Here is a 12454-nt window from a genome sequence, read left to right on the forward strand (position 1 = left end):
GCTCCGCTGCCTCTCCTGTCACTCACTGTCTTTGACCCTGTACCGCGCTCCGCTGCCTCTCCTGTCACTCACTGTCCTTGACCCTGTACTGTGCTCCGCTGCCTCTCCTGTCACTCACTGTCCTTGACCCTGTACAGTGCTCCGCTGCCTCTCCTGTCACTCGCTGTCTTTGACCCTGTACAGCACTTTGCAGCCTCTCCTGTCACTCGCTGTCTTTGACCCTGTACAGCACTCCGCTGCCTCTCCTGTCACTCGCTGTCGTTGACCCTGTACAGCGCTCCGCTGCCTCTCCTGTCACTCGCTGTCCTTGACCCTGTGCATCGCTCCGCTGCCTCTCCTGTCACTCGCTGTCTTTGACCCTGTACAGCACTCCGCTGCCTCTCCTGTCACTCGCTGTCTTTGACCCTGTACAGCGCTCAGCTGCCTCTTGTGTCACTCTCTGTCTTTGACCCTGTATCGCGCTCCGCTGCCTCTCCTGTCACTCGCTGTCTTTGACCCTGTACAGCGCTCAGCAGCCTCTCCTGTCACTCGCTGCCTTTGACCCTGTGCATCGCTCCGCTGCCTCTCCTGTCACTCGCTGTCTTTGACCCTGTACAGCACTTCGCTGCCTCTCCTGTCACTCGCTGTCTTTGACCCTGTACAGCACTCCGCTGCCTCTCCTGTCACTCGCTGTCTTTGACCCTGTACAGCGCTCAGCTGCCTCTTGTGTCACTCTCTGTCTTTGACCCTGTATCGCGCTCCGCTGCCTCTCCTGTCACTCGCTGTCTTTGACCCTGTACAGCGCTCCGCAGCCTCTCCTGTCACTCGCTGCCTTTGACCCTGTGCATCGCTCCGCTGCCTCTCCTGTCACTCGCTGCCTTTGACCTTGTACAGTGCTCCGCTGCCTCTCCTGTCACTCGCTGCCTTTGACCCTGTGCATCGCTCCGCTGCCTCTCCTGTCACTCGCTGTCCTTGACCCTGTACAGTGCTCCGCTGCCTCTCCTGTCACTCGCTGTCTTTGACCCTGTACAGTGCTCCGCTGCCTCTCCTGTCACTCGCTCTCTTTGACCCTGTACAGCGCTCAGCTGCCTCTTGTGTCACTCTCTGTCTTTGACCCTGTATCGCGCTCCGCTGCCTCTCCTGTCACTCGCTGTCTTTGACCCTGTACAGCGCTCAGCAGCCTCTCCTGTCACTCGCTGCCTTTGACCCTGTGCATCGCTCCGCTGCCTCTCCTGTCACTCGCTGTCTTTGACCCTGTACAGCACTTCGCTGCCTCTCCTGTCACTCGCTGTCTTTGACCCTGTACAGCACTCCGCTGCCTCTCCTGTCACTCGCTGTCTTTGACCCTGTACAGCGCTCAGCTGCCTCTTGTGTCACTCTCTGTCTTTGACCCTGTATCGCGCTCCGCTGCCTCTCCTGTCACTCGCTGTCTTTGACCCTGTACAGCGCTCCGCAGCCTCTCCTGTCACTCGCTGCCTTTGACCCTGTGCATCGCTCCGCTGCCTCTCCTGTCACTCGCTGCCTTTGACCTTGTACAGTGCTCCGCTGCCTCTCCTGTCACTCGCTGCCTTTGACCCTGTGCATCGCTCCGCTGCCTCTCCTGTCACTCGCTGTCCTTGACCCTGTACAGTGCTCCGCTGCCTCTCCTGTCACTCGCTGTCTTTGACCCTGTACAGTGCTCCGCTGCCTCTCCTGTCACTCGCTCTCTTTGACCCTGTACAGCACTCCGCTGCCTCTCCTGTCACTCGCTGTCTTTGACCCTGTACAGCGCTCCGCAGCCTTTTGTATAGATTTCTGCTATAGAAATACCACGTACATACATACATTTGTCACTTCTCTCACCTGTGTCTGTGAGTACCTAATGAGCATTTAGTCAATCCTGTCTATATTTCAAGAAACTAACCTTGTGTGAGAATAGGCAGTTCTGCTGTATTAAGGTGCCTCTACTACAAGGTTAAGAGTAAGAATACGAGTGTACGGTATGAGCCGCGAATGGTACCAGGCTTCAAACCTCATGGAGACAGGTGAGTTAAAGTTATGTCCTTTAACATCAGACATTCCATCCGTTCCCTCAGTCATGATTGCGATAACTACAGCTTGAGACTAAGGCCCAGATGTACAAAGGTGTCAAGCACGTAGCGCAGCGCAGCAGCCAAGTATGTGTTGCGTGACAGGGAGAGAGCAGGACAGCGCCATACCGGATGAATCTTGGCCTAGGTCTTCCCACCACCTCCTCTCCTAAGAGTCAAGTCTTTAAAGCTCGTCCAAGACACTCCAGACAGTCTAAGAGACTATTGAGACCATCTTTCCAACTTAGAACTAATACCCCGAATGTTGGTCAGTAAGGAGCACGTGCAGTGTGATCTCTGATAGTGCCGGGTGGTCGATACCACTTCATGGACGTGGGAAAAGGCGTGACAAGGCCTTGGTGGGGGGTCCCCTCTTACAACTGTTCTCATTGGATTACATGAGGTTACGCCACGCTTCTCACACTACTATCAGCAGTTTGTTCATGCGCCAGCTCAGAGTAGGCAGTGGTGGTGCAGAGGGACAGCTGCATCACACAAGCACTCAAGAACAACAAAATACAGGATCCAGGGAAGAGTCTCTGAGGGGCTAACAGATGACATCAGAGCAAACATGTTTCCAATGTGGAATCCTCCAAATGTTTGGTAACAAAAATCCTTTGTATTATACTCTAAATAAGAGACCTGTGAAAATGCTTTTAGTTTGGCCCACAAGGTGGGCCTTGGGGTGTGATCTTCAAGGGTCGCTCCCCTCTTACCTCGCGGTCGCGCCTCTTTGAGTCTGGCTGCCGCCTCCATCAGGCTGACCTTGGAGAAGACTTCGATGGTCACATCAATGGCGGAGTCCTTGCCGTAGAACTGTTCAAGGAGGTTACTGGTGTCAATCGGGTCCTTTCCCTCCAGCCTTCTTCGTGGGATGTTTTTCCACCTTTCACAGTCGATTTTTGATAATTTATTTTTAAACCTTTTGAACTCATCTTCTGTGAGATTCTCCAGGACGTGGAGCAGGACGTCCCCAGATGTGCTCCCTCCGTCCATGGCTCATGGGAGGCTCCGTCTGAAAAACATGTTGAGTGATAAAAAAAGGGCAGGTCACAAACTCGAGTCACAGAAGTCAGATATATAATAACAAACTCCTCGCACCTGCACAATGTACGTCAATTAGTGGGTGGAATCTGCTTAACACAGCGCTACTGTTGGCCCAGGAGGGCGTCTTGGAGCTGTTCTCGGTGCATTGCTATGAGAAATATTCATGTCCACTCTAATGTACAGTGCGATCTAGAGCAGGGGAGCACAATGTAACTGCAGAAGGACTCGGTGCTAGATGTTTAGGATATCCAGATAAGGGGAATAGTTACAATTACAAGGAAGTTATGTACTTAGTAGTTTTTCTAATAATATGTTTTGATCCGCAACGGTTGACCTGCGTTGAACATCCCTACATTACAATACAGAAACTTAAAAACTCTGCAGCAAACCCGAAACATTACATTTATAGACTGAAACTTCCACGTAAAGGGAGGTTGAGAGGCATAAAGTGTGACTCTTCTCTTAACAAGGTGTCTCGATGCCCCGCCCGCAATCAGGTCAGCAGTCTGACACCGCGACAGACGACAGACATCTATTTGTAGATTAAGGTTTGACTGTTTTCTGTTTGATGAGAGAAGTAAGCGTGTTTGTTCATGTGTGGAGCAGGGAGGAAAGAGAAAACAAACAGAAGGCTCGATGAGAAATACAAAAACCTTTGAGCCTGGCTTTAACTATCAGAAGTCAGCGTGTGCGGCATCTGCTGAAACAAGGGTTAGTTGTCAAGGTCAGGCCATCACCAGCTGCTCCTCGTAGTGACCGTCAGTGGTTTATTTCATCAACAGAGTCCACAATACACAGTGCTTTAAGTGGGAAAAAAAACCTGGGGGTGCTCTAAAAGGGGCGTGGTTAATGTCTTGAAGGGGCGTGGCCTATCCGAGTAGGGGCGTGGTCTAAATCAAAATAACTAGCACTGTGTGCTTAAGAAAATCATGAGTACCGGCACTTCTCCGTGTTCTCCCATTGAGTACCGGGACTTCTCCTTGTGTTAAGAGAGTACCGGTACTCCTAGTGGCATGCTGTGGTCAGTCTCTAGGTTATGGGTGCTTGACAGTTAATGTCGAGTGGATTCCGGCGCTAGGTTGCGGCTGCAGCCCTATACTCCGAGCCAGCATTTGAGAAGATAGCGCCTTAGGCGGAGAGAAATTTGGCGCCCTTGCTAATAGAGACTGAAATGCGGCAGCAGGGGGTCCTTTTTGAGTTGAGCTAAGCAGTGACTGCCCCCTGAACCCAAACGCCTCGGGACCTCCCCAGCTCACCTAAATCACCGATAGTTTAGCTGCCTCACGGTGATGGGTCTGTTGGTGTGTGTATCAGCAGGGGTGAGACGGTGAAAGGAGCGCGAAGAAAGGGACAATGAGGTGTTAAAACAGGCCGGCCCTGCTCACACCCTGACAGCGCAACAGGACAGGAAGACACCTGTGTTTTTCTAAGCTAGAGGTCTCGACATTGGAACTGTCGCGCTGTGAGTTATAGGGAAAGTTTGCAGATCCGTTGTCTGTCAGAGTGCCTTGAAAAAAAAAAGACTGCAGGAGATTACTCTACAGAGACCAGCGTAAGGAACCTGCACTGCATGGGATTACTCTACAGAGACCAGCGTAAGGAACCTGCACTGCATGGGATTACTCTACAGAGACCAGCGTAAGGAACCTGCAATGCATGGGATTACTCTACAGAGACCAGCGTAAGGAACCTGCACTGCATGGGATTCCTTTACGGAGCCAAGTATAAAGAGCCTGCCCTGCATGTGTTTCGTCTATAGAGCACTGTATAAAGGATCTGCACTGCATGTGTTTCCTCTACAGAGTCCAGCACAAGGACACTGCACTGCATGGGAATCCTCTACGAAGTCCAGCATAAGGAACCTACGCTGCATGGGATTCCTCTACGGAATCCCGCATAATTAGGCTGCACTGCATGTGATTCTTTTACAGAGTTCAGCAGAAGGAGGCTGCACTGCATGGGATTCCTCTATGAAGTCAAGTATAAAAGCATGCCCTGCTCGTGTTTCCTCCTCGGAATACTGTATAAAGGATCTGCACTGTGTTTGATTACTCTACGAAGTCCTGCACAAGGATGCTGCACTTCATGGGAGTCCTCTACGGCGTCCAGCATAAGGAACTTATGCTGCATGGGATTCCTCTATGGAGTCCAGCATAAAGAGGCTGCACTGCATGTGATTCCTTTACGCAGTCCAGCATCAGCAGGCTGCACTGCATGTGTTACCCCTATGGAGTTCAGCTTAAGGAGGCTGCTCTGCATGTGTTTCCTCAAATGAGTCCAGCATAAGAAACCTGAACAGCATGTGATTCCTGTACAGTCTCCACTTTAAACAAACTGCACTGCATGTGACTCTTGTACGGACTCCACTTTAAACAACCTGCACTTCATCTGATTCCTGTACGAAGACCACCGTAAGGTACATGCACTGCATGGGATTCCTGTACGGACTCCACTTTAAACAACCTGTACTCCAGGTGATTACTCTCTGGAGACCAGCATAACGAACCTGCACTGCATGTGATTCCTCTACAGAGTCCAGAATGAAGAACCTGGACTGCATGTGATTCCTGTACGGACTCCACTTTAAAGAGCCTGTGCTGCAGGAGAGTACTCTACAGAGACCAGCATAAGGAACCTGCACTGTGTTGTGCTCCTCCGTCCGATTCCTCGGGGTCGTGCTGATGCTCAAAGGGGGCCCACCTCTGAATTACCCCAAGTCTGGACAAGCAATGTTCACACAGACTATTGAGGTAATTGAGCGGAGGAAGGATAGGGTAGGAACTGCGGGGAGGGAGACCTGCGAAGGAGACAAGAAAACAGCGTCAGACCTCCTATCTCAGTACATCTCCGCAACCTATCTATACAGCCTGTTTCTTCCCTATAACACCTCCTACCTGAAATAAAGAATAAAAGGGGTTGTAGCATCAGGAGAGAGCAGAGGGCGATGGCAAGTTCAGAACACCTTCTAGGCAAAAGACAACAGAGAATACAACGTTTAGGGATGGCTTCGTGTTCCGCTTCCCCTCCCCTCTCTGTATCGTTCTTATGAACCTTTAAATAAAGCGCTAGACCCTACACTTACCCAGGTTTTCTGTCTGGTTTCTTGATTTGCCAAGCTTTACCCTCACCAAAGAATCTCTCTTCTAAAGGACGCTAAAGAAAGAATAACCAAACGACAACAAAATCAAGGTGTTATTCTGCACCACAGGATCAATACGGCTTGGTCCCAATCCATAAAGATAAGGTTTCCACATATAATGTTCATTAAACAAAGTTTGAACACCAAACAATCAAACCTTGTTTATGTCCTGCATGAAGTCCGAATATATGGAAAAATCCACTTAAATATATATACAAAGGTGTCACTTACTTCCACGTTGGTGGGGTGCTAGCGGAAGTATTTCGCGGGTGCGTTTTCTTCCCCTGCATCAATCAATCAATCAATCAATCAATCAATCAATCATAGCATTTGTAAAGCGCGCTCCTCACCCGGAGGGTCTCAAGACGCTGGGGGAGAGGGGTCCGTTACTGCTCGAAAAGCCAGGTCTTGAGTTGCTTCCTGAAGGAGAAATGGTCCTTGGTCAGCTGAAGGTGGATGGAGAGGGAGTTCCAGGTCTTGGCTGCCAGGTAGGAGAAGGATCTTCCTCCGGTGGTGGCTCTGCGGATGCGTGTTACGGCGGCGAGGGCGAGGCTGGTCGATCGTAGCTGGTGGGTGGGCGTGTAGAAGGTCAGGCGGTTGTTGAGGTACTTGGGGCCCAGGTCGTGGAGAGCCTTGTGTGCGTGGGTGAGGAGTCTGAGCGTGATCCTCTTGCTGACGGGGAGCCAGTGCAGATCTCTCAGGTGGCCGGAGATGGGGCTGTGTCGGGGGATGTCCAGGACGAGTAGTGCGGAGGCGTTCTGGATGCGTTGCATGAGACCGAGGAAGCTGTGTGGTCTCTCCAACAAGGGAAAAAGCAACCCAAGCGCCGTTTAAGGCACCTACACTCCCCTGCAAGAAACAACAGTTCCGTGTGTTTCCTCCAACAGGGGAGTCCGGCGCAGAGGGCAGTGTACTCACCGCCGAGTTGTTGCTGTAGGTGATGAGAGGCTGATCGGAGCGAGTGCTCACTAAAGCTCCCCTGCACGATACCGCAAGTCCTGCACGTCTCAACCAACAGGGGAGGGCACGGAGGGAAACACGGTGAGCTTGTCACCACATTGTTCCAGAACGAAGAAACGACGAGGACCTCAGGAGCACCCTTAATACTTGGTGATCCCAGGAACATCCACAGGAGTCTGAATACTGCTACACCGAAGAGTAATCGGCAGCGTCTTCAGGCGGCTGCCGTCTTTATTCTTCCCAGGTACAACGTCCGCGTCACGTGTGACGTGAACCGTGCGGCATTCTGGGAAATGTTGTTTTCTTGCCCCGTGTGCTTTCGTGCAAAGAGGGCAGATCGCGTAACCCTATCACGAACCTGACAGCACATCCCGCCTCCCCGGGAACGCTATCTGCCCGAGGGTTTCTCGGGATGTAGACGGTGGAACTTGGCCACCAATCTAGGCGTGTGTAGCACCTCCACCGGTTCCCAGGAATTATCTTCTGGCCCATAACCCTTCCACGCCACCAGGTACCACAGCCTGCCCCTTATTCTTTTGGCGTCTAGGATACCCCAGACCTCATACTCCCGTTCACCTTGAATCCAAACAGGGTCCAGCTTCTTCTTTGCCGGACCATGTGAGGGCTTCAAAAGTGATATGTGAAACACCGGATGGATTCGGAAATGGGTTGGCAACTTTAGTTTTACTGCTACGGGATTCACCAGCTTACTCACTCGCTAAGGGGCCTATGTACTTGGGGTTGAATATGCTATATCGTTTGAATCTGATATGTCTTGTTGATAACCAGACCCAATCCCCGCTTTTGTACAAAGGACCAGGTATCCAATGTTTATCGGCCTGGACCTTGTACCTTTCTTTGGCCTTGAGCAGGTTCTTACGGGTGGTCAATAGCGTTTTACGCAGCTGCTGTAGTCTTTGACGTAGGTCTGGGTGTGTGGTGTTTGTACATGGGACGATTAAGGGAGTAAACCGAGGGTGAAAACCATACGTGCTAAAAAAGGGATTGAACTGTGTGGAAGAATGCTTGGCGCTGTTGTATGCAATCTCCGCCACCCATATCCAATCCACCCATGCGTCAGTGGTAGTATCGATGTAGCACCTCAGGTATTGTTTGAGGGTTTGGTTAAGCCTCTTGGTTTGTCCATCAGTTTGAGGATGGAAACTTGTAGAAAGTGATGTGGCTATTTTTAGTTCTGAGCACCAGGTTTGCCAAAACCCCACAGTAAGTTGGGCCCCCCTGTCCGAAACGATAACCTTGGGAAGGCCATGAAGCTGGACAACGTGAAGCAGCAGCAGTTTGGCCAGCTGACTTGCCGAAGGTGCGTGTTTACACGGGATGAAATTACCCATTTTGGACAAGTGATCTATTACCACGATGATCGCCGTGCTTCCCTGATCCTTAGGTAAACCCACGATGAAATCCACCGAGATTCTTTGCCATGGGTTTTCCGGTGTGGGCATGATTTGTAGGAGTCCCTGTGGCTTTTGATGGTCAGACTTCATCTGGGCACATGTAGCACATTCTTGTACCCATTTCAGAACGTCCGGACGAACAGACGGCCACCAGCATTGATGCAGCACTTTCTCCAGCGTTTTTGTGCCCCCCAAGTGTCCTGCACACGGAAGACTGTGACACCATGAGAACACGGTTTGGCGTAGGCTGTTGGTAGGGACCAGCACTTGTCGACCCTTTAACGGAAGACCTTGCCGTATCTGCCAATCCGGACGTCTTTTGAGCCAGCTTCTCCAGGCGAACGTGCGTATACCCTGTCGAACCTTGTGAAGGAAGTCGTTAGTTTGCGTAACACCCACCACCTTGCTGGGTTCGATAATGGACTCCTCTGGAACAACAGACGGAAGCGAGCAGGAGTCTTATCTTGTGAGGGCATCCACTTTTTTGTTGTCCGTACCAGGACGGAAGGTTACCACGAAATGGTATCCCGCAAAGAACAACATCCATCGAAGCTGACGGGGTGTGAGGTGGTGGGCGGCCCGCATGTACTGGAGATTACGGTGGTCTGAGTAGACCGTTACCCGATGCACCACCCCCATCAACCAGTGTCTCCACTCCAGGAATGCATCCCTTATTGCTAGGAGTTCCTTTTCTGCAATGGAGTAATTCTGTTCTGCGGTATTCAGTTTTCGGGACATGAACGCTATGGGGTGAAGGCACCCAGTGGTTTCATGTCGCTGAGAGAGCACTGCTCCTACCGCTACGTCGGAGGCGTCGGCCTCCACAATGAACGGGAGATTCGGATTGGCATGAGTGAGGATAGGAGCTGATGTAAATGCCTGTTTAAGACATTCAAACGCCAGCTGAGCTTCTTCGGTCCACAGGAACTGAGTCTTTTTCCTGGTTAGTTTGGCCAGAGGCGCAACCATTCCTGAAAAATGTCTTATGAACCTTCGGTAGAAGTTTGCGAATCTGAGCAAACTCTGGATTTCCTTTACGTTGTGAGGACATGGCCAGTATGTTATGGCTTTCATTTTCCTCTCTGCCATGACTTGTCCCGATGTAGTGAGTATAAAACCTAACAACTCCACCGTGGTTACATGGAATTCACACTTCGTGATCTTGCAGAACAGACGATGTTTCCGTAGGGCCTGTAATACCAGGCGTACATGCACGACGTGTTCTTCTTCTGTCGTGGAATATATAAGGATGTCGTCTATATATACCACGACAAAAAGATCCAGGTATCTCCTTAGGACGTCATTCAGAAAGAATTGGAACGCCGCCGGGGCATTGCAAAGCCCAAAGGGCATTACCAAGTATTCAAAAAGCCCATACCTCGTTTTGAAGGCGGTCTTCCATTCATCTCCCTGGTGGATTCGGACCAGATGGTATGCCCCTCTCAGGTCTAGTTTCGCGTAGATGACCGCCGATCGTACCTGCTCTAACAGTGCGGGAATCAGAGGAAGCGGGTACGGGTTCCTTATGATTATAGCATTAAGTGCTCTGTAATCGATACAACACCGCAGATCGCCGTTTGCCTTCGGAATAAAAAAAAGAGGAGAGGCTGCAGGGGATCTGGACGGACGAATAAAACCCAGTTCCAGGTATTTATCCAAGTATTCCCGTAGGTGATTGTTCTCTGGCATAGTAAGCGCATAAATCCTCCCACAGGGAACTACTGACCCCGGAATCAGGTCAATGCGACAGTCATAGTCTCTGTGCGGCTGTAACGTCTCTGCCTCTGTATCGCTGAAGACGTCACCATATTCATCGTAACATTTTGGCAAGACTACATTCTTTTCCGCCGCTGTTTTGATTTGGTATAGTGTTTTTAGGATGCTTGATGGTCTGATCTCACCTTGGTTGCAATGGCTCTGACAATATGAGGAGGTCATTTGTAACGTTCGGTTGGTCCACTGTATGGTGGGTTTGTGTTTCTGTAGCCAGGGAAGGCCTAGGATAACACCGTACTGGGGAGCTTGTATGACACTGAAAGACAGCCTTTCCCGGTGATTCCCCTGGTATATAAGCTCATACTCTGGAGTGTTATACCGAATAGGACCCGACTCGAGGACCTTGCCGTCCACGGCATATACCAGATCGGGGGTAGGTTTCTGGATTAACTGTGCTCCTATACGGAGTGCCTCTTCCTGATCCATAAAACAGCCGGTGGCTCCTGAGTCAACCATCGCGTGAATGTGTATTAGTTCATGGTTAATTACTATAACTAGCGGCAACATTTTTTTTTCTGTTTCTCTGCTGTCGAAGGTGTTGACCGAAGGGATTACACACCCGCTTGAAGCCCTCCCTTCCTGAGCCTTCAAGCGTGATAGTTTTCCTCCTTCCTTTCAGGTGTTGTGGCGGTGGCTAACCCCGACCAGGGACCACTGTATTTCGGCTTGACCGGACACTCCCGAAGAAAGTGGCCTTTCTTTCCGCAGTACAGGCAGAGGCCTTGTTTGCAGCGATGATCCCTTTCGCTGAGTGTCAAGGACGCCCTCACCGTCCCGATCTCCATTGGTTCCGGTCTGTTTTTCTCGGCGCCCAATGCACGCTCGCAGTAGGTACTCCCTTTCTCTTTCCTTTTGTGCTCTCCTTTACGCTCACGCATTCGGTGGTCCAGTCGAAGGGTGAGTTCTATGAGAGCTGCACAGGTACTGGGCTGGGGGTCGATCTGAGCCAACACGTCCTTGAGTTCGTCCGTGAGCCCTTGATAAAAAATAGCCGATTATCTGAAAGAAACACGTCAGTTAGATTCCTCACCTTAGAATATCCCCAGGCGTCAGGCTGGATTCGGAAAGATTTTTCGTCAGCAATACCCCTTGCCCGTCGCTAGGCGTCGTCTGCGGCACCGCATCCATCGTCGGCGTCGTGCGCCGGGATGACGTTGTCGGAGTACTTAGACGCCGCCCTCGCGCATTGACATCAGTTCTTCTTTTCTCCGCGCCAGACAGCGCCGATCAGGAAAGAGCTTGCCCCTTTGTAATTTTTTTGACTAAACTTTTTTGACTCTTTTTGGTCTACTTGTCGACTCGACTCTGGTGCCGGTAGGATGCCTGGGTTTAAAGCCTGTGACTCCTGTCACCGACTGATGTCGGTAACGGACCACCATCACCTGTGCCTTTACTGCCTGGGGGCCGACCACGATGCAGAGTCGTGCCTCGACTGTCAGGCCTTGACCTCGAAGGCTAGGCGGGAGCGGTCCCGTAAGCTTCTCGAGCTTCGACACTCGGCTCGGCTCCGTTCACGGTCCCGGTCCAGGAGGAGGTCGAAGGACCGGTCGCGGAGCCACAGCCACCATCATCGCTCGTCGGGTTCGAAGACTTCGGGTAAGTCGAAGCACTCAAAGAAGTCCAAGAGGCGACACCGCTCTTCGGACTCCCCTCGCCGGTCGCGCGACTCGGTCGAGGGTCAGGGTGGTACCACCCCCGCGGCTCCGTCGGAGCAGCAGGAGCCGCATCCGTCCCCATACCCACCGGTCCCTGGTACTGACGTGACTCCAGCGGAGATCAGGGCCTTCCTCTCGGCCATGAGAAGCCTGGCTCCGCCGTCGATGCCTGCCGGTGCGCCTTCGGGCCCTGCAGGCTCGACTGGGTGGCCTCACTAGCCGGCGGCTCCGGCCCCGGCGCCGTCATCGACTTTGGTCCCGACGCTGCAGGTCCCCGAGGGATCCAGGCCTGGATCTCTGCCGGCACCGGTCGACCTCACGACGCCTCCTCCGCCGGCGCCGACTCTGGTTTCACTTCCGGTGCTGTCTCCGGACGACGCCGTTCCCCGGTTCAGCCCCGGTCCGGGCCCGGCA

The 12454-nt window shown here is 52.0% G+C and overlaps 1 protein-coding gene across 4 annotated transcripts in view; it reads right to left on the reverse strand.

Annotated features, from left to right (window-relative positions):
* LOC146822410 (NACHT, LRR and PYD domains-containing protein 12-like) overlaps nucleotides 1-12454 on the reverse strand; it is a 683437-nt gene that overhangs the window by 584037 nt on the left and 86946 nt on the right. For all 4 annotated transcript variants that reach the window (XM_085613496.1, XM_085613493.1, XM_085613495.1 and 1 more), the window contains exon 2: nucleotides 2765-3063. In XM_085613496.1, the coding sequence (XP_085469622.1) occupies nucleotides 2765-3044 (280 nt within the window). In that variant the 5' untranslated portion in view covers nucleotides 3045-3063. The remainder of the gene's footprint in view (nucleotides 1-2764; nucleotides 3064-12454) is intronic.

Source organism: Triturus cristatus, chromosome 6 (genome assembly GCF_964204655.1).
Source record: "Triturus cristatus chromosome 6, aTriCri1.1, whole genome shotgun sequence".
Lineage (NCBI taxonomy): Eukaryota > Metazoa > Chordata > Amphibia > Caudata > Salamandridae > Triturus > Triturus cristatus.